At 46.7% G+C, this 27,013-nt stretch overlaps 1 protein-coding gene across 1 annotated transcript; it reads right to left on the bottom strand.

Annotated features, from left to right (window-relative positions):
- Positions 1-7,319: 7,319 nt before the first annotated feature.
- On the bottom strand, positions 7,320-24,983 carry GPR135 (G protein-coupled receptor 135). The gene is made up of 2 exons (XM_040410981.1): positions 24,936-24,983; positions 7,320-9,395 (listed from the first exon to the last, which is right to left on the bottom strand). The coding sequence occupies exons 1-2, from the start codon at positions 24,981-24,983 to the stop codon at positions 7,974-7,976; spliced, it is 1,470 nt and encodes a 489-aa protein (XP_040266915.1). The 3' UTR covers positions 7,320-7,973.
- Between the last annotated feature and the right edge of the window lie 2,030 nt (positions 24,984-27,013).

Here is a 27,013-nt window from a genome sequence, read left to right as displayed (position 1 = left end):
TCCTATCATTACATGCACAGAAATCCTAGAACGTCTTAGATGGGATGCTGCATAAGACCTTTATTAGCTCTGCTTACAAAATAATATACATCCACTTCTCACAAACAGTTAAAAAGTTCAGTAAAAGTTTTTCATTTCTTAAATACTGTACAAGAAAAATACTGGCTTTTTATTAACATAAAATCCCTTCCCTCAATGCAAAATGAAGCCCAAGAACGAAATTTAAGGCGTCTCAGCTCATCCTCAGTGAGGGGTTGTTAATAGGGGAATACTTGTGCTTTATCATCGTCCCTTAAGACTATAGGATTTCCAGCCGTGAACGACGGCGACTTACCTCTGATCTCAAAGAGCGACTGACATTAAGAAAATAAATACATTTGCAACAAAGATGAAACCCGAAAAATTTAATTTCTATAAATTGTGAAGGTCCAGGAACGGGGATGTCTCACTGCAAGTTTCTCTCTAATGTTCTCATTTATACACCCTCATACAACTTTTACCTTCTACATCAGGGCTGGCCAACCTGCAGCTCTCCAGCTGTTGCAAAACTACAACTCCCAGCATGCCTAGACTGCTTACAGCTATCAGCCTACATCAGGGCATGATGGGAATTGTAGTTTTACAACAGCTGGAGGGCCGCAGGTTGGCCATCCCTGTTCTACATCAACCATACCCCGACACCCGGAACAGCTTCTTGGCTTTTTTTTTCCCTTAAGTACATGGCACAGATCATATGAAACGGCAGAAACAAAAACTCTCAGTCCTGTGTGTATGACCACATAATCCATGTTAAACTCATTTTCTGGCGCTGCATGATTAACACACAGTATAATAGTATAATAAACATATCACACAGTAAGGTCTCATCCACACGACTGTATTCTTCATATGTGTGCTATCCGTAATTTTTGCGCATAGCACACTGACCCATTCATTTCTATGGAGCCATGCACACATCCATATTTTTTGCGGATTACGCGTGGCCGTTCGGCAATTTTTTATAACATGCCCTATTCTGGTCCGCACTATAGAGGGGAATAGTCATTTCTATTGATGGGAGTGGGAAAAATGCGCAGTGCACACGGAAGGTATCCTCATTTTTTGCGGACAATGTCATGTGCATGAGACCTAACCCCGCACAGGTGCAGATTTCAAAACTGAAATTCCACGTGGATTTCTGTTCCAAAAACTGCTTGTGTAACTTGCGGTTTTCGTTGCAGATTTGACACAGGGTAAAATGCGCGCACACACAAAAAAAAAAAAAAAAAAACAACGGACATGCTGCACTGATTCCATTCACTTTGCTGGTACTGTATAACGCTGTGGTCTTCCTGCACAAAAATCAGTGCAGAAAAACTGCACGTAATCCGCAACGTGTGCAGGTAGCCTTAGTGTGTAGTCGATTATTAGATTTCCTAATACAATCGTGAACACACTGCATGGAGATCGCGTCGCTGAGTTTTCTAAAGAAGGAGAATGGCCCCCGATAATGCCAAGGCTCGTCCAATTCCTTAACGCTCATTGCAACCTGCACCCATGAAGCCAACGTGCGCCATTACAACAACATAAATCTACGGCTCCACCACATGTGCGGCGCTGGACAGTACAGTGAACCAGGCAACTGTCCGACGCCCATCACGTATTGTGCACGGGTCTCATTAAGTAGAATAGGACCGGTGTGCGATACTTGCTGGGTGTCGGGGCGGTTTAGTAACTGGACCGCTCAGCGTGCACTGGTGTCTCTCTTTGGAAACCCCCTTTAAATTATTCTGGTGACCGCAACATTGTTGCGCCAATGTAGCTAGTCCTGTATATCACACATGGCCCTCTACGGGGTTATATTTTCCCAAACCGTTCATGACTTTCTTTCTCATTGTATCTAAATGGCAGAATTGTCTAAACTTTCAGGTATATCTTAAAACCGTGGTCTTTAGGGCTCATTCAGACGGCCGTATGTTTTTTTTTGCTGTCCGCAAAAATGCGGATTGTTTTTTTGCAGTCAGTTCAGCATGTCTGCAAAAAAACGGATTGCGTTCTACGTTTGTGCGGACCCATAGACTGTCACTGACAAATACAGGACACGTTTTATTTGTTTTGCGGGATAGTGGAACGGAAGAAAAAAAATGCGGACAGCACTCCGGGTTGGGGCCCCATAGAAGTGAATGGGTCCACATCTATTCCGCAAAATTGTGGTTCAGATGCGGAAAGCAACATACGGCCGTGTGAATGAGCCCTTAACCTGTGACTGTCCTAGCATGTTGAGAGTTGTAGTTTCTGAACAGTTGAAAGAGCCATAGGTTTTTCTATCACCGCTATAAAAAGGGTTTTCCAGTTTTATGTCATTTGAAAATTTATTTTTTTCTCATCCCTTCAAAATTTTCTATATATTACTTTGCAGTCGGTGAATAAAAACCTCTGCATAGCTATCCTGCTGAGAAGTGGATACAGCTGCATCCAGTCTACACAATGCTGTGAGCAAAACACAACAGATGCAGCTGCACCAAGCGTTACAATGTATCAGTCGGAATAAAAACCGCTGATGTGAAAGTAGCCTTAGACTTGATACAAGTGTATCCACTGCAGAGAAGAGGAGCTAGGTCTGAACACAGTGTGCTCATTCACTGACAGCAATCAAATACCTTGGAAATGGCAATGAATGATATATGATCTATACAACCCCCTATTCCCCCAAAAAAGTTGGGACTCTGTAAGATTTGACTAAAACCAGAATTCAATGATCTGCAAATCTCAGACCCATATTTTATTCAAAATAGATCACAGAACACATATCAGATGTTAAAAACAGAGATTTTACCATTTCATGAAAAAATTAACTCATTTGGAACTTGATGGCAGCAACGCATCTCAGAAACGTTGGGACGGGGCCAAATGAACTCATTTGGAACTTGATGGAGACCAATTGGTGGAGTTTCGCAGGTTAGAATACTGTGCGCTGATAAGAAGCTGGATGGTCCCTCTCCTCCCGAGTCAGTGGTTTCCAAAAATAATTTAAAATTTTGATTCATCTGACCACAGAACAGTTTTCCATTTTGCCTCAGTCCATTTGAAACGAGCTTTGGCCCAGAGTACACTGCCGCGTTTCTGGACGGCGTTCACATAGGTCCTATTGTTTGCATGATACAGCTTTAACACGCGTTTGTGGATTGCACATAGGACCTGTGTTCAGTGATTTCTGGGGTGTTCCTCAGCCCCATGCCGCGATTTCCAGCACAGAATCATGCCCGGTTTTAATGCATAGATCACGAGCATCTGATATTGACCATCGTTTTTGGCCCTAGCACACATGGATGTCTCCAGAGTCTCGAAATCTTTGGATAATATTATGTACTGTAGAGGGCGAGACATTGAAGGTCTCTGCAGTTTTAGGTTGAGGAACAATTTTCTGAAATTGTTCCCCAGTTCTTAGACATAGTTTTTCCGTAGATTTGTGAACCGCTGCCCATTTCGGACTCTACCTCTCTAACATGCTCTTTTTATCATGCGACTTGGTAACAAATTGCTGCTCCAACTGTTTTTTATTCGTACCACTTACTTTTCTGCCCTTTTGTTGCCCCTGTCCCAACTTTTTGGAGATGCGTTGCTGCCATCAAGTTCTAAATGAGTTAATTATTTCATGAAATGGTAAAATGTCTCACTTTCATCATCTGACAAGTTCTATGATCTATTGTGAATAAAATATGGGTCTAGGAGATTAGCAAATCATTGCATTCTGTTTTTATTCACATTTTACACAGCGCCTCAACTTTTTTGGAATTGGGGCCGTATTACAGAGAGTGAATAGAATATTGAAAAGTTTTAAAACTTTTCAATAAGAAGCATTAGCTATAGAAAACCCTTTTGAAGGGACCGTCAACAGTTTTCACCATGCTAAACTGCTGACAGCACTAGGTAGGGGCTGAGGACAGAAGGAGAAAACATATCTTTCTGGAGCTTTTGTCATCAGGAGCAGTGTGAATATGAATTTTTATTCTGCCAGGTTCTGCTCTTTCAGGTGCCAAGAAGGCGGGGTTTCACTGCTGCGAAGTACTCTACGCGTTGAGCTAATTCACAGTGAAGCTCCGCCTCCTAGGTACTAGCAATCCAGCAGAATAAAACTTCATATTCACACTACTTTTGGCAAGAAAAATTCCACAAAAAGGTATGCTTGTCCTGCTCTCTTCAGCCGCCACCTAATACTGTCAGCCGTTTCGCATGGTCAAAACTGCTGACAGACTCCCTGTAAACCCCAATGTCTAATATCTCTAATACTTTACATCACAAGATGTGGATACATCCACACAGGAAGTAAATTTGTTTTCCCCAGTTTCCACCTACAGCTGTCAGCAGTTTAGCATGATCAAAACTGCTAACAAATTCCCTTCAACATAATATATGATGCTGGTCATTAGGAGAAAATTGGCAGAAAAATAAATTAGAAATAATATCTGAAGAGGTATGGATTTTAAAAATGTTTTCCAAGACTTAAAAACTGATGGCTTTGAGTCCAGGGATGCTCAACCTGCGGTCCTCCAGCTGTTGCAAAACTACAACTCCCAGCATACCCAGACAGCCTACAGCTATCATCCCACAGCAGGCCATTGTGGGAGTTGTAGTTTTACAACAGCTGGAGGGCCGCAGGTTGAGCATGCCTGGCTTAGACCATCAATGATTGATCAGTAGAGGGTCTGATCCTCAGGACAGGGTTTGCTGCATCCCTGTCATTGTTTACATAGGTACAGTGCCTCAGGTGGCTGTGCGCGGTACTGCAGCTCAGTCCCATTTACGGTAAGTGATGGACACAGAACTGCAGTACCAACCCCAGCCACACCTGTATGTCAGGCGCTGGGCTTGGAATAATGAAGGAGCTACAGCACTCGCTGAGGTGGATCCTAAAGGATAGGCCGTCAATGTTTAAGTTCTGGAAAATTCCTTTAAAGTAAAAAAAAAAGTTTGGGTACAGCCAGTCTCCATAAAACAGTACAGACGTATCAAACTATGACCAATGGAGGAATGGCTGCCTGAGCCATTGATAAAAACATGGAACAGACAAGAAGGAAACGTAATTAACTGTATAACCGCCAATACATACATCATGGGAATTCATCCTCTCATTATAAACATCACAGTGTTACAATATGGCTGTATTATCTTCTACTCCATATGACAAGAGGGGCCTCAATCCCCCATAGATGGCCGGACATTAATATGGTTCTGTATAGGAAACAATCTGTTATTGTATAGGATATAAGCCACCTTCATAGACTTTGTGTTTCAATACCTTGCCATTTTAAGATCAATGCTTGCAGTCAGTGAATAAAGACTGTGTCCTGATCCCGGCTGCCGGGGTGGCTACAAGAAGGGGCCCCAATACAAATGCAGAGAGGCTTTTGTCACATGGACGCCATCAGCATCCGTTCTCTGAATCCAAACAGGAATGTTTCCATTCAATAACAAGCAGGGTGCTCGAAAACCAAACAATGAATGGAAACCTTCTCATCTTGATCATGCATTTGGAGATTTTTTTTTTTTTTCACCCTTTGCAACGTTTAGGGTGAAACCAGTAGCAAATCTGCACACAGCGTGTGAACTCAGAGGTGTCCAGCAAATTAGGTTTTTAGCCTCTAGATGTAACAGTTTCCATTCACTGACAGCAAGCAAATAACTTGTGAGTTGAAACACAAAGTACAATCTTCTGCATAAACTTTTTTTTTTTGTCCAATAATCTGTTTTTTTTGTATAAATGAGCAGTTGCAGCTCGGTCCTGCCTCTTGCACGTTGGCAGGATGTGAATGTGGACCGGCCACCTCTGCTTTCTTACATCTGATGGCCAGCTACAGAGCAGGGAAGTTCCTCTTGCGTTTCACTTTTGGCACTTGATGGAAGCGATAAGACCAGTGACCAGAATATAAGAGCTATGAACCAAGTGTGATCTTCTCATTACAAAATAATAAAATAAAAAAAATAAAAATAAAATGGAGAACATTTAGGAGAACTAGTTAAAGGAACACTCCGGAAAAAAATAAAACCGATACCCTGTGATATGCCCAATGCTGGGCTTGAGGGGGGCAGGGAACGACACAAATTATTGAATGCGTCACAGTCCCCTCAGCCCTGCTCTAGGCATAACGCAGTGAATAGCTATTGTCCAGGGTGCTCCAAGCTTAACCGTTTTCTATTACGACCCCCAAAAATCTAGATGCAGGCATGTAAGGAGATTATACATAAGGTCCATATATCACTCTGCTCCTACTGTTACCTGCCTGTGATATACTGACCCTTATGTGCAGCACTATGTGGTCCTAACTATAATGAGCCGATAGGTGGGAGAGGTCACTGCCTCCCACATGATCAGCACACTCTCATCATGGGGGCCCCAACATAAAGGGTATCCGTCACCATTACTTACGGTATCCATTAGAAGCTCCCAATGAGCTGGAGCTAAAGTCACTATAGCTGGCCCTACACTACAGTCGGCAAGGTCCATGAGGCACCACTTGGCCAACCAGCAGTGCAGATCACAAACACAGGGGGTGCTTTTTAGCAGCGTACATTAAAGGGATGCTCTGCATGTGCCATTAACGGGGCCTTTCTGAGTGACCGATTCTTAAAACAGGGCTCAGGAAACTAGTGTAATGCAGAAAAAAAAAGTTTTGGCATAAATTTGGCACAAGTCGGAACCTTTAGTAAGCACATTCTGCGGTACTTACAATTCATGCTTGAGCCCCCATGTCTTTAAAGACACAGTAACCCATGGCTCATCTGATTAAACCCAGTCCTGATAGAAGAACCCTAACTGCTGGAAGGAAATATGGAGCACAATGGCGATTATCTAGATGCACACATACAGTACGGGGGGGGGGGGGCAGCAGCAGTGTGCAGGAGGTTCACTGTGCTGAGATTTCCTGCTCTGAGAGAGAGACACAAAGCTGCTTCATTCAGTGACTGGACTGTTCACAAGGCTGATGCTGTTAGCGCAACCGAGAAACAAAAGCAAAAACTCAAACAACTAGAAAACCATTGATCAGTATGGACAACTACTCCCATTTTCCATTGCAGTTGCCAGAAAAACAGAGTAAGGATCCATACACACGTCCGTAGTGTATTGCGTATCCGCAATACACTCGGCCGGCACCTCCATAGAACTGCATATTCTTGTCCGCAATTGCGGACAACAATAGAACATGTTCTATTTTTTTTTTTTCGGGAGCCGCGCTCCGGAAATGCGGATGCGGACAGCACCCTGTGTGCTGTCCGCATCTTTTCCGGCCCCATAGAGCATGAATGGGTTTGGATTCGTTCCGCAACGTTGCAGAACGGATCCGGACCCATTCTACGGACGTGTGAATGGACCCTAAAGCCAATAAGACAGATGGTGGAAGCTGTTGCATGCAGCTTGATCTGGTTGACGGAGATGTGAACGAGGCCTAAAACTTGGCAGCCATATATAATTTTCTTAATTTTTCAAGGCCCCTTCAATCCCCACCCATGTGGTACTTTGCTTACTAACGGAGAAGAAAGGGAGATAACAGTCGTCCAAGATCTTGGTGAAGGTACCAGAGATCAGATCACCCCTAATGGAGAACGACCTCACATGTACAACCATTTCACCAGCAAAGAATGGAGCGGGAACGTCTGTTCTTGGGGTCTACACGATGGACCCCAGGCCCAGACATTTATGGCACTTTCAATAGGCAATCAAAGAAAACCCTAAGAGATACAAGTTAGACACAGCTTGGATCATAGCTGAGTATATTGGTCCTGTGGACTAACATCAGCTTCCCGGTCATGGTCACCAATTCTGAATTGGGTCTGAAAGATAAGTAAACCCCTCAATCTTACTCCAGACACTACCACAGGTAAAGTAGGTCCTGGACAGCGACATTTTGGCAATTCGGGTTCTAAATCATTTGCCCCAATACTGGTTAATATCACAGAGTTCACCGCCCAACTAGTAGGCACCAACAGCCAGTCGATCATAGGCTGGTATCGGCAGTCTCAGATTTGATGCCAGTTGGTTCTGACATGGTGTCGGCTTGTCCATCCCGACAGAAGAGAACGGTCGGGTTCTTACAGGCCCACATAGCCAGATCGCCACCGTTAGCTGGACTGGAGGAAGAGACCCTACTGCCCTGTCCATGCCGATTACTGTATCGATCATGGATGGGGTCAGCTCGCCCTCTGACCTCTCTGTTCTGACCCTGCGTGCACAGATAGGCCGCAATGTTCCTAGTCCTATAGCCCTCTTCCCGATTCCGACCCAGCAGCATGGAGATGTTAGGGTTGCGAATGGCATATATCAGCGGGTTGATGGCCCCGTTGGCCCAGGCCATCCATATGGCCACCGTATCCATGAGCGGCATGAACGGGTAGTCCCCGGCGGCTGCCACCAAGCCCATGACGCAATAGGGCCCCCGGCAGCAGATGATGAAGACGATCATGATGAGCACCGTGGTGGCCGTTCTCATCTCGCTGTAGAAGCGAAGTAGGTGGGCGTAGGTGGTCACCGGGCGGACGCGAATCTCCGACAGCCTCACCGCCTTACAGATGTTGTAGTGGCAGAAACACATGAGGCCGAAGGGCAGGAGGTAACACAGGACGATGAGGGAGATGCTGTAGGCCGCCCCCAGCCTGGAGCCAGCAGAGTGGAACACGTACATGCAGTGGTAGTAGCCCTTCTTGTGGACCACCCATTGCTCCTTGGCCAGCAGGTACCAAGGGAAGGAGAAGCCCAGGGCGGTGAGCCAGGCGGCGGCCAGCAGCTGCACCGCGCGGGTGCGGCCGATCTCTCTCTGCGGCTGCCGCACGATGGCGTAGTAGCGGTCCAGGGAGATGAGGGTCATGGTCAGGGTGGACACGATCCCGAAGCAGGAGTTGAAGAAGCCGTTGGCGAAGCAGAAGCGATCCCCGAAGGGCCAGGCGCCTCCGCGGGAGAAGAGCAGCACGAAGGAGAAGGGCTGGCAGAGCAGCGCGCTCAGGAAGTCGGCCAGGGACAGCGACAGGATGAAGGCGTTGGTGACGGTGCGGAGCTGCCGGTGCTTGCTGATCACCACGATGACGGCGCAGTTGCCCAGGCAGGAGAGCAGGAAGATGGCGAGCAGCAGCAGCGCCTGGCAGGCCACCGCCACCCCGTGCAGCAGCGGGCTCCCCCCGGCCTCCTGCTCGCCCGAGCTGCGGTTAGTGCTCAGCTCGGCCCCGGCAGGTGTTGTCCCGGCCCCCGGAGCCGTCGTCAGGTTGCTCAGCAGAGCCAGCTCCATGGGTCGCGGCGGGGCTGGGTGGAGGCATCCCTCAGGCCGCTGTTCCCCGGGATGCTGCCGGAGTTCTCGCCCGGGTCCAGGGTTCTTTAGCGCCCGTGACGTCACACAGGTTGCCAGGGAAACAGAATCTCTGCTTTGGTTCTTTTACGCACAGAGATGGAAAGGGGGAGTTAACCCTCCAGCTGCCGGCTGGGATTGAAGAGGGAGCAGGAGCTGGTGGTACCTATGGGCAGAGGAAAGCAACCAGGGGCACATTTACTAATACTGCGGACCAGTGTCGGACTGGGGTACTTAGGGCCCACCAGTGTAACCGATTCTGGGGTAGGGCTCCTGCACACTAAAGGTATTTTTTTTCCCCATGTCTGGTACATTCACTTCACTGCAAAATGATAGAACATCTCCTATTATTGTCCACATTACAGACAAGGATAGGGCTGTTCTATTAGAGGCCGGCTGTTCTGATCCGCATAATGTGGAATGCACACACCCGGTATCCATGTTTTGCGGATCCGCAATTTGCAGACTGCAAAACATCCAACGGTCGTGTTCATGAGCACTTACAGTGATAACAGAAATAGTAAAGATGAAGTATGATGGCCGACATTCAGAGCAAAATGCACAAACATACATGTGGCAGAATTTACACATATATGGATATCCTGCACTTAAAAGGGGTTCTGCAGTTTGTTTAAACTGATTATCTATCCTCTGGATAGATCATTAGAATCTGACCAGCAGGGGTCCGGCACCCCCGCCGATCTGCTGTTTGAGAAGGCAGCGGCGCTCCAGCAGCGCCACGGCCTTCTCACCGTTTACCGCAGGCCCAGTGACGTCACGACTTGTATCAACTGGCCTGGGCGGGGCCAAGCTGTTCACTTGAATGGAGCTTAGCCCAGGCCTCTGATACTAGTCGTGACGTCACTGGGCCTGCGGTAAACAGCGAGAAGGCCGCGGCACTACTGCCAGCGCCGCTGCCTTCTCAAACAGCTGATCGGCAGGGGTCTCAGGCGTCGGACCCCCGCCGATCAGATGCTGATCTATCCAGAGGATAGATCATCAGTTTAAACAAACTGCAGAACCCCTTTAAGCGCAGAAACAAGACACATGCAGCGCACACCAATCACTCACTGGACAGATGTGGGACACAAGACACTTATACATGGGTCACATACTGCACATACACCACTGATACATAGATCATATATAGCACACACCAATCACACATAGGAAACAAGCAATGCCCACACCAAGACATTTATGCCTAACCCTATTAAGTGTAGGACACTTAAAGGGGTTTGTCTCACTTCAGCAATTGGCATTTATCATGTAGAGAAACTAATACAAGGCACTTACTAATGTATTGCGATTGTCCATATTGTCTCTTTTCCATCACTTTATACACAGCACGTATCTGTGGTTATTACCACCGTGTAATCCAGCAATGGTGGCCGTGCTTGCACACTATAGGTAAAGGTGTTGGCCTATGAGCATTTCCAGCCTTTCCCTATAGTGTGCAAGCACGGCCACCGCTGCTGGATTACATGGTGGTAATAACCAGGAATATATTAGTTAGTAGTTTCTCTACATGATAAACAACATTTACTGAAGCGAGACAACCCCTTTAAGCATAAATGTCTGGCATGAAATTTACCAAATCTGAACCTCCTCATTGTACATAATCTCCATTATAATTAAAAAGGGTTGTCCTACCATACTGACCTATTGCCCATCTACAGGATAGGTGATACATATCAGATTGCTGGGGGTCTGACTGCTGGAACACCCACTGATCATGAAAAAAGTGGTCCTGAGACAGACATTCAATTAGATTACCACCAATCTATGTACACAAGGGTCTTAAAGGGAACCTGTCATCAACTTTCTGTGCCCATACTAACAGCAGTATAAAGTAGAGACAGGTGGGTTGATTTCAGCGGTCTGTCATTTAAAAGTAAGTGGTTGCTGAGAACCAACATCACAATCATTGCAGACTGGGCCTGGAAAAGAGTCCCGGCCACCTGAGAAGAGTCCTGGTTATTCATGAAGTCCTGCTCTCCTGCCCACCTGCTGATGGCTGACAGTCTTCTACCTAGTTTTCTCCCTTTCTCTCTAGGAGAGATCTGCCAATCATCAGCAGATGGGGAGAGAGCAGGAGATTAGGAATAACCAGGACTCTTCTCAGGTAGGATTTGACTCTTTTCCAGGGCTGGGCTGCAGTGATTATGATGCTGGTTCTCGGCAACCACTTACTATTAGCTCATGACTGACACATCGCTGACATCAGCATTTCTGTCACTATTTTATGCTGCCCTCAGTACGGTCAGCATAAAGTTGATGACAGGTTCCCTTTAAGACCACGTTCCCTTGATCATGGGGGTCCCAGCAGTCAGACCCCTATCGGACACTTATCACCTGTCGTGTCATAGCTGTTTCACCTTTTCACATTCCCTATTCTTAAAAGGTTTTCTTTGGGTGTTCAATTTTTATTTATTATTTTTTTAAAATCTGGCCCAAAATATGTGTCAAACTAAAATAGAAATTCTCACCTGTTAAAAGGGCCTGTGTCCACTTTTCTAGTTATCCTCTATCCACAGGATCAGGGATAACTAAGTGATCCATAGGGGTCTGAATGCTGGAGCCCCCTTTGATCCCTCTTCTTGAGGGAGTGGTAGGTCGAGCATATGCCCTGCCTCTCCATCCATTCTCTTTGGGGTCACTGGAGATGGCGGAGTACAGCACTGGCTATTTCCAGTGGTCCCAAAGAAAATGAATGGAGCAGCAGGGCGTATGTGTTGCCTTCCACACCATCAAAAAGGGGGAACAAGACCCGTTCCTGGGATCAGTGGGGATCGCAGAATCGGACCCCACGAATCATAGTTATGCCCTATGGTGTGTTGAGGATAACTTGAAAACCTGGACAACCCCTTTAAATCCTCCACCAGTCACTCTTTACATGGCAGCAGTGAGGCCTGTAAATACGGAATATCATCACTGCCGCCATGTAAACCATACGTGTCAATACTGGAGAATGTGACGGACTGTGCAGAATTTTTCTGTCATAAGTCCAACCCCCTTGCAGGTCATAACCTTTAACAAAGCCCAAGCAAAGATGCTAGAGGAGCAATGTGAGCAAAGGGCACAAATGGAGGGTCATAACTGAAACATTAGGGTCACCTAAGGCAGGGTAGTCGTGGGGATCCTGGAGCAGGGGTAACTGGAGAAGAGGCAATATTAGCAGTGCATTTAGAGTGGGGGCATCTGGAGCTGGGGCACTAATGAGGGTACACCTAAAGCAGGGTAATAGTGGGGATCATGTAGCATAGGTATTAGGGGGGGAAACTGGAGAAGAGGAAATATTAGGGGTGCATTTAGAGTGGGGCCATCTGGAGCTGTGGCACTAATGGGGGAGCAGCTAAAGCAGAGGCATTGGGGGAACCTAGGGCAGTCCCCCCCAATGCCACTCAGATCTGTGTATGTGTGCTGCTCTGCAGAGTTCAGAGTCTACTATAAACAAATCCCCTATTTCCCCCTTACAGTCTCCTACAGCTCACTACTGTCACACACCTGAGAAATCAGCCCAGCACCGCAGAGGAGTCCTTCTCTCCAGCAGCCAGTTTTCTGACAGCAGGGAGGGCAGGATGATGGCCAGACATGTTCTCTCCTTCACTGCCAGCAGCCCGAGAAGCTTAGAAGATACTGTGGGGCCTCCTGTACAATTGACGCTGTGCGATACTGCCACCTAGTGGCTAGAATAATTATCTCACCTGAGAAATACTTACCCCTCCGTCTTATCTCTGGGCGCAGGAGACTGGGGGCCCACCGAGAAATCCCCCGCCTCCCCGGTGGGCCAGTCCGAGCCTGCTGTGGACATAGTAGTGGGTATTCCCATTTTGGACATTGGAGGCATATTGCTAGGGTGCCCCCAGTGTCCGATAGGCCTGGAACCCCAACCTTTTATTAGAAAAGAGCCCACAAAGTGCTGGAGGGTGCGCTGTGCATGCGCAGTCGCCCTCCATTCATTCCTATAGGACTGCCGAGCGTGTCTATTTTCGGAAGTCCCATTGAAATGGAAGGGAAGCGCACCGCACAAGCTTCCCCTCTGCTCCATTCACTTCTGTGGGGCTTAGGGAAATAGTCTTGCCAGTGCCGGCTATTTTTGGCATTTTGCGGGTTCCATTTAAAGTATATATCACTGAATAATTAAGCTACTTAAAACTTAACTTTTATATTGATTATTTTCTAAAATAAGTCCCACAAGATTATTGTAGATGACTGCAATTAATTTATCTGGCATATGAGCAGATATTTTGAAAGGTACAAGGCACCACTTTCAACATATAATAATGCTGTTTGAAAAAAAGGAACCTGAATTATTATCAGCACTCACGGTTTGATGTATACTTCGTTCAGGCTATTGTAGAGGTTTTTTGGGTCCCAAGCAGGTGGGCGTGTTCACTGAAGAGTAATCCTCTTTGGATCCATTGATCTTGTTAGCAATCTTTGTCCGCTGTAAATATGGTCCAAAAGAGGTTTATTTGCATTCCTGCCCTTCTTTATAAATGTAGGACAGGGTGTTGGGAGATATATCCCTGATAGTCTATTTAGACCCTGCCTGAAAGCGGAGAGGTCTCCCGCCTATATGCGGAAGAATCACCCCCAAAGGAGCGACCCCACTTATCGATGGCTAACCCTGATAATCTCACCCTACATTGGTGTCTCCCAATGCCTACATAGCCAGATATTCCATATTATTCCCGACGCGTTTCCTCTGTCAAGATATGCTGTCAGATTCATCAGGGGATGAAAGAAGATGTAGATACGGCTCAATAGCCGTTGGCTGAATCGCTATGTACTGATGCTCCAACTGTTTAGATGCAGTCCAGAGTAATGTCTGAAGCTGTCTCCCAAATATACCCAATAAGATTAAGCCAATTTGATGCACATGGATCATTTACATTTCCACGGCGTGCGTTCCACTTGTCAGGAGCGCATCCGGAAGCTCATCAGTCGGCGCATGCGCCGGAACATGCCAGTATCCACTGTGGAACGCAATGATATAAGAATCACGCGTCCGAATAAGCGCCAACAGGAAGTGCGGCGGGTGCGCCGGATATGACGATATCCATTGTGGAACGCATTGACGTCACAATCGTGCGTCAGAGAGCGCCACAGGAGCTTATTCAGGATGGAACGCATATTAGTGCGCATGCGTTTGGCGATCATTTCCATAGTATAGATAAGAACATATTCGCCGATTGTGTGTATAATATAAATGAATATATATTTTGTTTCCTTGCGCTTACACCCAGGGTAAAATTTACTCTGCCATTACTTATGATGATGATGCAAGTGAGACAAGAATGTAAAATATTATATGTCTCCTTGCATCTAAAAATCACTGGTATATAGTCTATAAGTAATGCCAGGGTCAATTACATAAAATTTGGGTATATTGTATTTGGGCTTCAGTAGTTGGATTAGTAGGGACCAGGTGAAAAAAGAACAGGGCTATTGTATTATATAAAAAATTCATGATATGCCCTTTCATAAATGGTGATTTCCACCTACTTACTGATACATATTTTGTGACCTTTCACGCTCCGATACATTTATTTTCTGACTAGTCCATATATTTCCTATATATTATCAATTGGTCAGGAGTAATTAGATACAACAGGCTTTATATGAAACATCCGAAAGACAATACCTCATTAAGGCCTAATGGGCTCACCGTTTTTAGTCTGTGAGTCCACTCTGCCTCTTCCTCTTGGTGACGGGCGTACAACTTCAATTACACAGAACCTTAATGATTTTGCATTTCCTTCATGGAAGTTCTGTATATGTCTAGAAATAGTAGTGTCTCTTGTGTCTGATATCTCCTAAATGATCCCCAATCCTTCTCCTAAATTCCCTTTTAGTCTTGCCCACATACTGAAGATTACATGTACACAGATACAGGACAATTTGCAAAGTCTCTGATGGTATATGTTTTATTAGGCTACTTTCACACCTGCGTTCAGGTGTCCGCTCGTGAGCTCCGTTTAAAGGGGCTCACAAGCGGCCCTGAACGCAGCCGTCCGGCCCTAATGCATTCTCAGTGGAGGCGGATCCGCTCAGAATGCATCAGTCTGGCAGCGTTCAGCCTCCGCTCCGCTCAGTGAGCGGACAGCTGAACGCTGCTTGCAGCGCTCGGGTGTCCGCCTGGCCGTGCGGAGGCGAGCGGATCCGTCCAGACTTATAATGGAAGTCAATGGGGACGGATCCGCTTGAAGATGACACCATATGGCTCAATCTTCAAGCGGATCCGTCCCCCATTGACTTTCAATGTAAAGTCTGGACGGATCCGCTCAGGCTACTTTCACACTTAGAAAATTTTCTAAGTAATAATGCAGACGCATCCGTTCTGAACGGATGCAAACGTCTGCATTATAGGAGCGGATCCGTCTGATGAAACATCAGACAGACCCGCTCCGAACGCTAGTGTGAAAGTAGCCTTAGTCGTGTTGCTGGTAAAGGTTTTGGTTTGACATATATGTGGACAGGCTATACAGGATCCGCATCTGAAGGTGCCAAGAGGTTTTCTGTCTAGCCAAGTTCCAGGTTTCTTTATAGGTGTATAGTGGCTATGGACAAATCTGTCCCCCAGAGACCTACCTCTTCTATATGTTATAGCCGGATATGAGGGAAGAATATCCTGAACATCAGGATCCATGCGCAACATTTCCCAATATTTTTGTAAGATATCTCTGACCTCTCTGCTACAATTATCAAAGGTTCCCACTATTTGAAAGATTGGATCCATTTCTGGTTTCCTCTTTTCTTTGGGGGACAGTAAATCTGTCCTTTCCGCATTTAAGGCTACTTTCACACTTGCATTCGGAGCGGATCCGTCTGGTGTCTGTACAGACGGATCCGCTCCTATAATGCAAACGCTTGCATCCGTTCAGAACGGATCCGTCTGCTTAACTGTTTTTTTCAGATCTGATTTTTCACTTCGTGAAAACTCAGATCCGACAGTATATTCTAACGCTTCAAGTTAGAATATACTAAAAGAACTGTGTACATGACTGCCCCCTGCTGCCTGGCAGGTGCTGCCAGGCAGCAGACCCTCCCCCCCTGTTTTTAACTCATTGGTGGCCAGTGCGGCCGGCCCCCCCTCCCCCCCCCTAATTAAAATGACCGACCCCCCATCATTGGTGGCAGCGGAGAGTTCCGATCGGAGTCCCAGTTTCACTGCCACCAATGATGGGGGGGGGGGGGGGTCATTTTAATTACGGGGGGGGGGGAGGGGGGGCCGGCCAATGAGTTAAAAACAGGAGGGGGGGGGGACGGCCGCACTGGTCACCAATGAATTAAAAACGGGGGGGGGGGGGGGGGCCAGCCGCACTGGCCACCAATGAGTTAAAAACAGGGGGGAGGGGGGGGTACACAGTACTTTTAGTATATTCTAACTTGAAGCGTCCCCATCACCATGGGAACGCCTCTGTGTTAGAATATACTGTCGGATCTGAGTTTCACGATCTTACTCAAATCCGATGGTATATTATATCATAGAGGCGTTCCCATGGTGATGGGGACGCTTCAAGTTAAAATATACCATCGGATTGGAGAAAACTCCGATCTGATGGTATATTAATAGGGACTCCTGACTTTACATTGAAAGTCAATGGGGGACGGATCAGTTTGAAATTGCACCATATTGTGTCAACGTCAAACGGATCCGTCCCTATTGACTTGCATTGTAAGTCTGGACGGATCCGTTTGGCTCCGCACGGCCAGGCGGACACCAAAACGCTGCAAGCTGCGTTCGGGTGTCCGCCTGCTGAGCGGAACGGAGGCCAAACGGTGCCAAACTGATGCGTTCTGAGCGGATCCGCATCCACTCAGAATGCATTGGGGCTGGACGGAACCGTTCGGGGCCGCTTGTGAGAGCCTTCAAACGGAACTCACAACCGGAACCCCGAACGCAAGTGTGAAAGTAGCCTAAGATGAAGACAGAAGAGATGCCGGCTGCGCGAGCAAGTAGATTAAGGAGAGTTAAATTATTTATTTTTAACCCCTCCAGCGCTATTTTACTATGCATTCTGTATTCAGAATGCTATTATTTTCCCTTATAACCATGTTATAAGGGAAAATAATAATGACCGGGTCCCCATCCCGATAGTCTCCTAGCAACCATGCGTGAAAATCGCACCGCATCCGCACTTGCTTGCGATTTTCACGCAACCCCATTCATTTCTATGGGGCCTGCGTTACGTGAAAAACGCACAAAGAGGAGCATGCTGCGATTTTCACGCAACGCACAAGTGATGCGTGAAAATCACCGCTCGTGTGCACAGCCCCATAGAAATGAATGGGTCAGGAATCAGTGCGGGTGTAATGTGTTCACCTCCCGCATCGCATCCGCGCGGAATACTTGCCCGTGTGAAAGGGGCCTAAGATTATATTCACACTCTGGTTTTGTTTAATTTTTTTAAATTTTTTTTTTAAGCCACATCATTAAAGAATAATGGGACACATTTACTAAGAGACTTATGACTATTTTAAGCATAAACTAGTCGCAAGTTTCCTTTTTTAACTGGCAGGGAGACAATATTTAGTCACACAGCCGGTTTTACACGGTGTCTGGCAGTTGGGCTTAGACGGAGGCGAAGTGTGGGCACGTCAGGGCCCGGGACTCCAGCCCCGGCAAATTTACGTCTATAAACAGGTGCAAATGTTAGCAAAAAAAAAAAACTATGCCAGACACCGCAAAGACTGCCACAGATGCGCCTAATTTAGGATGAGGTGCATGCCTCATCCTAAATTAGACGAATCGTATGGCAGTGCAAAGGGGAAAACTAAGACTAGCGTAAAAAGCCAGTCTTGGTAAATGTGCTCCAAAGGATTGATACAACTTCTGGCTTTTTGAATCCACTCCTGGTTTTCACTTCAAGAAGAGCGTCAAAAACCTGACCACCACCTGCATGTGTGAACATAGCCTTAGAGACTTGTGTCTTTGGTTCCACACGACACATGTGGAATGCAGTAAAAAGCCATAATGACATACAGGTACAGCCATGTCAATGGAAGCACTTACCCCAAAAAGCCTGTTGCCTGTGATAAGGTCACTCGGTCCTTGGAGACGTTCTGCAGATTCTAAGCCCTTTGTGATCAAGGAGGTTTCAGTAAAAATAAAGCACACCAGCTCCTAGCAGCCCTCCTCCGCGGGTCTGTCTGACTCCAGTCTGCCCTGATTAGTTGCACATGATGGAAAGGAGCTAATCACATTCACTTAAAGGAAAACTCCACCATTCACACCAGGCAGATTGAGGCTGGATTTACAAGATGCACTTTTTGAAGCCAAAACCAGGAGTGGATTGTAAAGTGAGAGTCCCAAGTATGAAGGACAGATACCACCTCGCCTCTGGTGTGAATCCACTACTGGTTTTGGCTTCAAAAACCGCATGGAAACCCAGCCTGAGGCATTGTTTAGGGTGGGTTTTTAATGGCGTTTGGTGAGGTTTTTGCAGTCTTGGGGTCCTGACACACATGAATTTTGTCTGGTGTTTTTTGTGGCCTTTTCTGAGGTAGACTTAAGAAACTGTTCCAAAAAAAATTGTTGGTTGCCCTTCGCAACCAATCACAGCACAGCTTTAATTTTGCTTTCTGCTGTGGAAAAATGAAACCTGTGACATGATTGGTTGCTATGGGCAACAAAGGGAATTTTTCTTTTGGACAGTTTCTTAAATCTACCTCAGTGTGTCTGATCACTGGCGTTTTCTTTATGGTGCTTTTCCTCTATAGAGATGGTGATGTGAAGGAGCCCAATAAAACGCCAAGGGGGAGATTTATCAAACCCCAGGAAGACAAAAAAACACACCACATAATGAATAAAAACGAGAAGAAAAAAACACTTGTTTGTCCTGCTTTTTATATTTCCCATAGACCTTTAGTTAACATAGGACGTTGCTGTTTTTACATTATAAAATGCACACACACAAAAAAAAAACCTGTGGGAACTTGCCCCCTGTGGTGTTTTTTTTGTTGTTGGTGCGTTACTGCGGGTTTTTTTAATGTTAAAACGGCTCCAGATGTTCGCTTAAGGTCTATGGGAAATATGAAATGCAGGACATACATCTGGTACCTTACCACTAAAAAACCCACTACAGTTCACACATAGGTTTTTGCTGGCGTTTTTGTTAATTAGTGGGCGTTTCTTGGGTCTCTGGCGAAAAATGCAGCATGTCAAAGCTTTTGGTGTCAAAACTATACACGGAGTGGAAAAATGTGAGTGGATTTAATGGTGTTTTAGGCCTCTTTCACACTTGCGTTGTCCGGATCCGGCGTGTACTCCACTTGCCGGAATTACACGCCGGATCCGGAAAAACGCAAGTGTACTGAAAGCATTTGAAGACGGAACCGTCTTCCAAATGCTTTCAGTGTTACTATGACACCCAGGACGCTATTAAAGTCCTGGTTGCCATAGTAGGAGCGGGGAGCGGTATACTTACAGTCCGTGCGGCTCCCGGGGCGCTCCAGAATGACGTCAGAGCGCCCCATGCGCATGGATGACGTGATCCATGTGATCACATGATCCATGCGCTTGGGGCGCCCTGACGTCACTCTGGAGCGCCCGGGGAGCCGCACGGACGGTAAGTATACTGCTCCCCCGCTCCCCACTACACTTTACCATGGCTGCCAGGACTTTAGCGTCCCGGCAGCCATGGTAACCACTCTGAAAAAGCTAAATGTCGGCTCCGGCAATGCGCCGAAACGACGTTTAGCTTAAGGCCGGATCCGGATCAATGCCTTTCAATGGGCATTAATTCCGGATCCGGCCTTGCGGCAAGTGTTCCGGATTTTTGGCCGGAGCAAAAAGCGCAGCATGCTGCGGTATTTTCTCCGGCCAAAAAACGTTCCGTTCCGGAACTGAAGACATCCTGATGCATCCTGAACGGATTTCTCTCCATTCAGAATGCATTAGGATAATCCTGATCAGGATTCTTCCGGCATAGAGCCCCGACGACGGAACTCTATGCCGGAAGACAAGAACGCAGGTGTGAAAGAGCCCTTATAAGTGAACAAAAAACAGCAAAGCTCATTTCAATGGGTCTGCAAAAACCAAGTGCTGTCCGCATCAGTATGTCCGTTCCGTTGCCCCGCAAAAAAAATAGTGCATGTCCTATTTTTTTCTAGTTTGCGGACAAGGATAGGCATTAATACAATGGATCCGCAAAAAAACGGATACAGTACGGAATGTCATCCGTTTTTTTTTTTGCGGACCGCAAAACACATACGGTCGTGTGCATGTAGCCAAACTCTGTCGATTTTTTTCAGTGTTTCACCACAGGATAGGTGTATAATCGTATAGCTGCAGACATAATTTGGGACATTTAAAGGGGTTATCCGACACTAACAAATGCTACCCCATATGCCAGGCCCCTCATACTGATTCTACTAAGGGCTCATGCACACAACCGTGCCGTTTTTTTTAAGTGAATGGGTCTGCACCCGAGCCGCAAAAAATTGCGGCTTGGATGCGGACCCGAACAGTGGTCGTGCGCATGAGGCCTTACTCGGCTCCCCGCTCCTGGTTCCCGCACCACCACTACTGCTTCTCCCATGCGCGGATGAAAACCTCCGATGTCAGGGGGTCAGCCCATGGCAGGCGGTGACGGGACAAGCCTCCCTAGCATCGCGGGTGACACTAAGGAGGCTCGTCCCCATCTGCCATTGGCTGCCCCACCAACACCAGATATTTTCATCCGTGCACAGGGAGAAGCAGCGGTGGCGGTGCGGTGATTAGGAATAACACAGGTAGTGGGGAGCCAGGTAAGTAGAATCAGTGTGAGGGGCCCGACTTATGGGGGAGCATTTGTTAGTGTCGGATAACCCCTTAAAGCTTTTGCCCAGGGTCAACCCCAGGAACATTGGGAGAGATTTATCATAACTGGTGTAAAGTAGAACTGGCCTAGTTGCCTCTAGCAGCCAATCAGATTCTACCTTTCATTTTCCAAAGGAGCGTTACATGAGGGTGTCTGTCCGCACCGCAAAATAATATGACATGTCATATTTATTTGCGGTGCGGAACAACTCCGTAGTGCTTCCAGTGTTCCGTTCCGCATCTCCGGAATTGCGGACCCATTTAAGTGAATGCGTGGTGCACACGGCTGGCGGCCGTGAATTGCCGACCTGCCGTTTGCGGGCCGCCCAACGGCCGTTTGCATGAGGCCTGAACTGACAAGCTGCACATTTAAAATGCACCCAGCAGGTCAATTCCCCACGGATTATCTACGCAGGGCGTGGATGAGATTTGGTATTTTGCTGCAACTATAAACTGCAACCTGCAACTCCGAGATGTAAACTCTGCAGCATACTCGCCCCATGTAGCCATACCCTAAGGTCACCAGTACACGATGGGGACTATGCGCATCTTTTTCCTCACGGATTCTCATGCGGAAAAACCGCCGTGCAATACAGTACCAGCGAAGTGTATGAGATTAGACTAACCTCATGTACACTTAGCTTTTTCATTTCGTGCGGTATGGATTTTAAAATTCCCAGCGTGTCAATTCACTTTGTGTGATTCTTTTGTGCAGATTTCACCCTTTTCAGTGCAAGGGCGAGACTGCACCAGAAACCGCAAGTAAAATGCAGCTTTTTCTGCAAGACCTACAAATGCTGCAAAATACGTGCGTTTTTTTCAGCGCAGATTACCTGCAGATTTTACCCCTTTCACAGGAAGAGCGAGATCTGCAGCCGAACCGCATCAAAACTGCACCGAAATCTATTTGAAATTATGTTTTTTTCTTCAGAAACGCACGGAAATTCATGTGAACCTTCTGCATGTTCACCTGCACACGATGCGGGTGAACGCACATAAGATCTGCACGAATTTATGTGCATTTATTATCCGCAGTTTTTGGTGCCGATTTGCAGCAGATCTCACCCTTCATTTGAAAAGGATGAAATCAGCAGCTAAGACTGCAAACATAATAGGTATGCTGCAGATTTGGAAAATCCGTATGGCAGGTCAATTTTTGGGACGGAAAAAATGCTTAACGTGTGCATGAGATTTGTGTAACCTGATACACTATGCTGTTACTGTACTATGCTGCTGTTTTTCCGCTTGGAAATCTGCGCAGAAAAACTGCACGTATTCTGCAATGTGTGCAGGTGGCTAAGGCTAACTGCACACATTGGATTTACTTGCGTTTCTTTCAAAGAAAAACTGCAGAGTAGGGCCTCATGCACACGACCGCTTTTTTTTGCGGTTCGCAAAAACGGGTTCCGTGATCCGTTTTTTCTTCCGTGGGTCTTCCTTGATTTTTGGAGGATCCACGGACATGAAGGAAAAAGTCATTTTGGTATCCGCCTGGCCGTGCGGAGCCAAACGGATCCGTCCTGACTTACAATGCAAGTCAGAGGGGACGGATCCGTTTGACGTTGACACAATATGGTGCAATTGCAAACGGATCCGTCCCCCATTGACTTTCAATGTAAAGTCAGGAGTCCCTATTATACCATCGGATCGGAGTTTTCTCCAATCCGATGGTATATTTTAACTTGAAGCGTCCCCATCACCATGGGAACGCCTCTATGTTAAAATATACCATCGGATTTGAGTTATAGCTGAAAACTCAGATCCGACAGTATATTCTAACACAAAGGCGTTCCCATAGTGATGGGGACGCTTCAAGTTAGAATATACTAAGAACTGTGTACATGACTGCCCCCTCCTGCCTGGCAGCACCTGATCTCTTACAGGGGGCTGTGATCCGCACAATTAACCCCTGAGGGGTTAATTGTGCGTATCATAGCCCCCTGTAAGAGATCAGGTGCTGCCAGGCAGGAGGGGGCAGACCCCCCCCCCCCTCCCCAGTTTTAAGCAGCCCCCCTCCCTCCCCTGTATTACATTCATTGGTGGCTAGAGCGGCCTCCCCTCTCCCCCCCCTCCTAATTAAAATCCCCCCCCCCCCATATACTATGGCCCCAGTTGTGCCCCCATCTTTATATTATGGCCCCAGATGTGCCCTCATACATATACTATGACCCCAGATGTGTCCCTATACATATATTACGGTCCCAGTTGTGCCCCCATACATATACGATGGCCCCAGTTGGTGGCAGCAGAGAGTTCCGATCGGAGTCCCAGTTTAATCGCTGGGGCTCCTATCGGTAACCATGGCAAGCAGGACGCTACTGCAGTACTGGCTGCCATGGTTACTTAGCAATTTTAGAAGCATTATACTTAGCACAGACCTGTCACTTACCAGTAGGAGGAGCGCCCGGCCGGCCACAGACAGCGCAGGTAAGTATAATGCTTCTAAAATTGCTAAGTAACCATGTTCGTAGTATATTCTAACTTGAAGCGTCCCCATCACTATGGGAACGCCTCTGTGTTAGAATATACTGTCGGATCTGAGTTTTCACGAAGTGAAAACTCAGCACTGAAAAAGCTTTTATGCAGACGGATCTGCGATCCGTCTGTGTGAAAGTAGCCTACGGATCACGGACGCGGATGACAATCTTGTGTGCATCCGTGTTTTTTCATGGACCCATTGACTTGAATGGGTCCGCGAACCGTTGTCAGTCAAAAAAATAGGACAGGTCATATTTTTTTGACGGACAGGAAACACGGATCACGGACGCGGTTGAACAACTGTGCATTTTCCGAGTTTTCAACGGACCCATTGAAAGTCAATGGGTCCGCAGAAAATCACGGAAAACGGAACAACGGACACGGATGCACACAACGGTCGTGTGCATGAGGCCTAATACAGTGCCAACAAAGTGAATGAGATTTTTCAAATCTCATCTACACATAGTTTCCGCGCGGAAACTGTGTGGATTGTAAAATTGGGCGTTCCAGCGCGGCTGCTTTCCACGTATATTCACACCACATTTCCCTCCTCCGTGGTAGCCACTCGTGGCTTGCAGAAGAGACATCACTATGGCCTATGCGGCCACAATGGCCTGGCCACTCGCCGTCCATATGGAGAATGTGTAAGGGTATATTCACATGTGGCAGATACAATGTAAATCACTTCCGTACACGGGAATGAGGTTGCCGCCTGTAAATACGCCACATGTGGGGTCTGTGGCTAGTCTGGTGGTACCGTGGTCTAAAAAACATTTATTTAGAGCCCATTCACACAGCCGTATCTGTTTTTGCGGATCCGGATAGTGCTGTGCACATCCAGCATATTTCGCCCTATGTCATCCTTGGCCACAAAATGGACAAGAATAGGACAGATATCTTTTTTGCGTTTGCCACGGAGCGGACATACGGATGAGGACAGCACACGGTGTGCTGTCCGCATCTTTTGCTGTCCCACTGAAATGAACGGGTCCGCATCTGATCTGCCGAAAATGCGGATTAGAGTCGGATCGAAACTACGGCCTTATGAATGGGCTCTTAGATGGGGAACCTTCTATAGGACGAGATAATAGGTAAGGCTTCTTGTGTATGCTCAGAAGTAAAGCAAGACTCACATTATACAAGAAATACATTTTATTAAAGATAAGAAATACAGTCATTCATATAAAATACACAAGAGACTACAGCGTTTTGCGCCTGTGGTTCTTAGGCCTCCTCCACGTGGCCCCAGGCTACTTCTCCTCCTGCCATGTCAGACAGTCCTGGATACCTGGCACAATGCTGCAAATCTCTTAACTTAATTGCCCGGCCTAACTGACCAAACACAATGCCACATGGCTGCTGACCGACTGGTTCTCCTGGACCATGGATGAGATTACAATACTGTATGATAGGGATGATGCAGTTGGCATACTAATAGGCAGCACCTTGCTCTAGCTGGCACATTTATATGGGCACCGTGTTAGCAGTAACTGCTCCGTGGTTATGGGTATGCGAGTAGAAACCCTGCTATGTGGTTGGCACTACTATCTGGTCTCCACTTCTTCAGAGATAACAGATGCAGGTTGCCTACAATGTGACAGAGCTCAGATGCAACTGCTCCCACCTCCCTGGCCAAGAAGCACCTTTATCATGTATTTAAAGCACCCTCAACGTATACTAAACCATGGCTTCCTTAATGTAGTGTGAATTGTGGGAGTCATGTTTGCTTTCCCAGCAGAATACACAGATTAGCACTTACAGATTCTAGGAGTTTAACAATATCTAAGGGTCAATGCAAGGACGAGAAATCTCAAGTTCCAATGGAAACGTGGTCCCTCTAGACGATTTTATGGGCACAGCGGGGGAGATTTACCAAAAAGGGTGCAAATGTAAAGTGGAGCAGAAGTGATTTAAAGGGTCCATCCTGCATGAAAAAAAATAAAATAATAACTCTACCCATGTCATAGCTCCCCCACAGAGACGATTCCAATAAAGATAACATATGGAGCTATGCAAAGATAAAAAGTCTACTACTACAGATAAAAAAAATCCAATAGTTCAAATGTATAATATAATAATAATATGATATATATATATCATTGTAAAATTCACTTGGTCCCATATAGGTAAAATGAATGGAGGTGCTCATAGCAATCGATGAAATGACTTACATTTGCATAGGCCAGACGAGTGTGTCAGACAAGACCGCAGTCTACCTCACTGTACTTACCGCATCATACGAGTACAGTACGATAAACCCGCGGTCAGGCTGGAGCTCACAGCATCATAGATCACCGTGGTGCAGTGAGTTCAGGTCAGCCGAGCCCTGCTCGGTCTGGGAAATGTGGCCGTCACATGGACTGCGTTTTATGGACTGCACTGCACGCGCTCATCTAAAACCGGCCTAACTTTTACTGGAAAAGTGAGGGTCTAATCAGTGGCTACAACCACGTGCACACACAGTAGATTAGCTGTAGAAGCCTCTCTGAAAACCTGCAACTAAGGGCTCATTCACACGACGGTATGAATGGTTTCGCATACGTGCTGCAATTTTGTGGAACGGGTGCGGACTTATTCATTTTAATGGGACCTCAAAAGATGCGGACAGCACACAGAGAGCTGTCTGCATCCATATGTCCGTTCCGCTGCCCCGCAAAAAAAAAAGATTGCAATTGCGGACAAGAATAGGCATTTCTATCACTGTGCCGGCCATGTGCAGTCCGCAAATTGCAGAATACACACGGGCCGGTATCCGTATTTTGCAAATCCGCAATTTGCAGACTGAAAAACGGTACGGTCATGTGAAAGCGCCCTAAAGAACAGTACAACGCATGTTAGCAAAGCCATTTTCCAGCCTGCAGCACACCACATGTCCTTAGGCTAGGCTCACATCTGCGTTGAGGGCTCTCGTGGGCCAGATGTACACGGGGAAAAATGCATATTTTCTGTGCAGATTTGCATGCAGGTTTTGCAACCAATCTGTGGCAAAATCCCCAATATCATGGAGATTTGCCCTAGATTTCACCCAATGCAATAAAAATTTGCAGAAAAGATGGACATGCTGCGGATTTATGCACTGAAACAATTTCCGCAGCATGCAGATGAGATTTTTGATACCTCCCGTACTATTACACTGCCGATTTTCAATGGAGAACGGAAAAACTGAAACAAAAATGGCACACATGGTAATGTAAGGCCTCTTTCACACGACAGTATGTCTTTTTCAGTGTTTTGCGGTCCGTTTTAAACGGATCCGTTGTTCCGTTTTTTGTTTCCGTTGTGTTTCCGTTTCCGTTCCGTTTTTCCGTATGGTAAATACAGTATACAGTTATTTCATAGAAAAAATTGGGCTGGGCATAACATTTTCAATAGATGGATCCGCAAAAAACGGAACGGATACGGAAGACATACGGAT

The sequence above is a fragment of the Bufo bufo genome, chromosome 11, assembly GCF_905171765.1.
Source record: "Bufo bufo chromosome 11, aBufBuf1.1, whole genome shotgun sequence".
Lineage (NCBI taxonomy): Eukaryota > Metazoa > Chordata > Amphibia > Anura > Bufonidae > Bufo > Bufo bufo.
The sequence above is the reverse complement of the archived record's forward strand: the minus strand, read 5'-3'. Positions and strand labels throughout refer to the sequence as shown.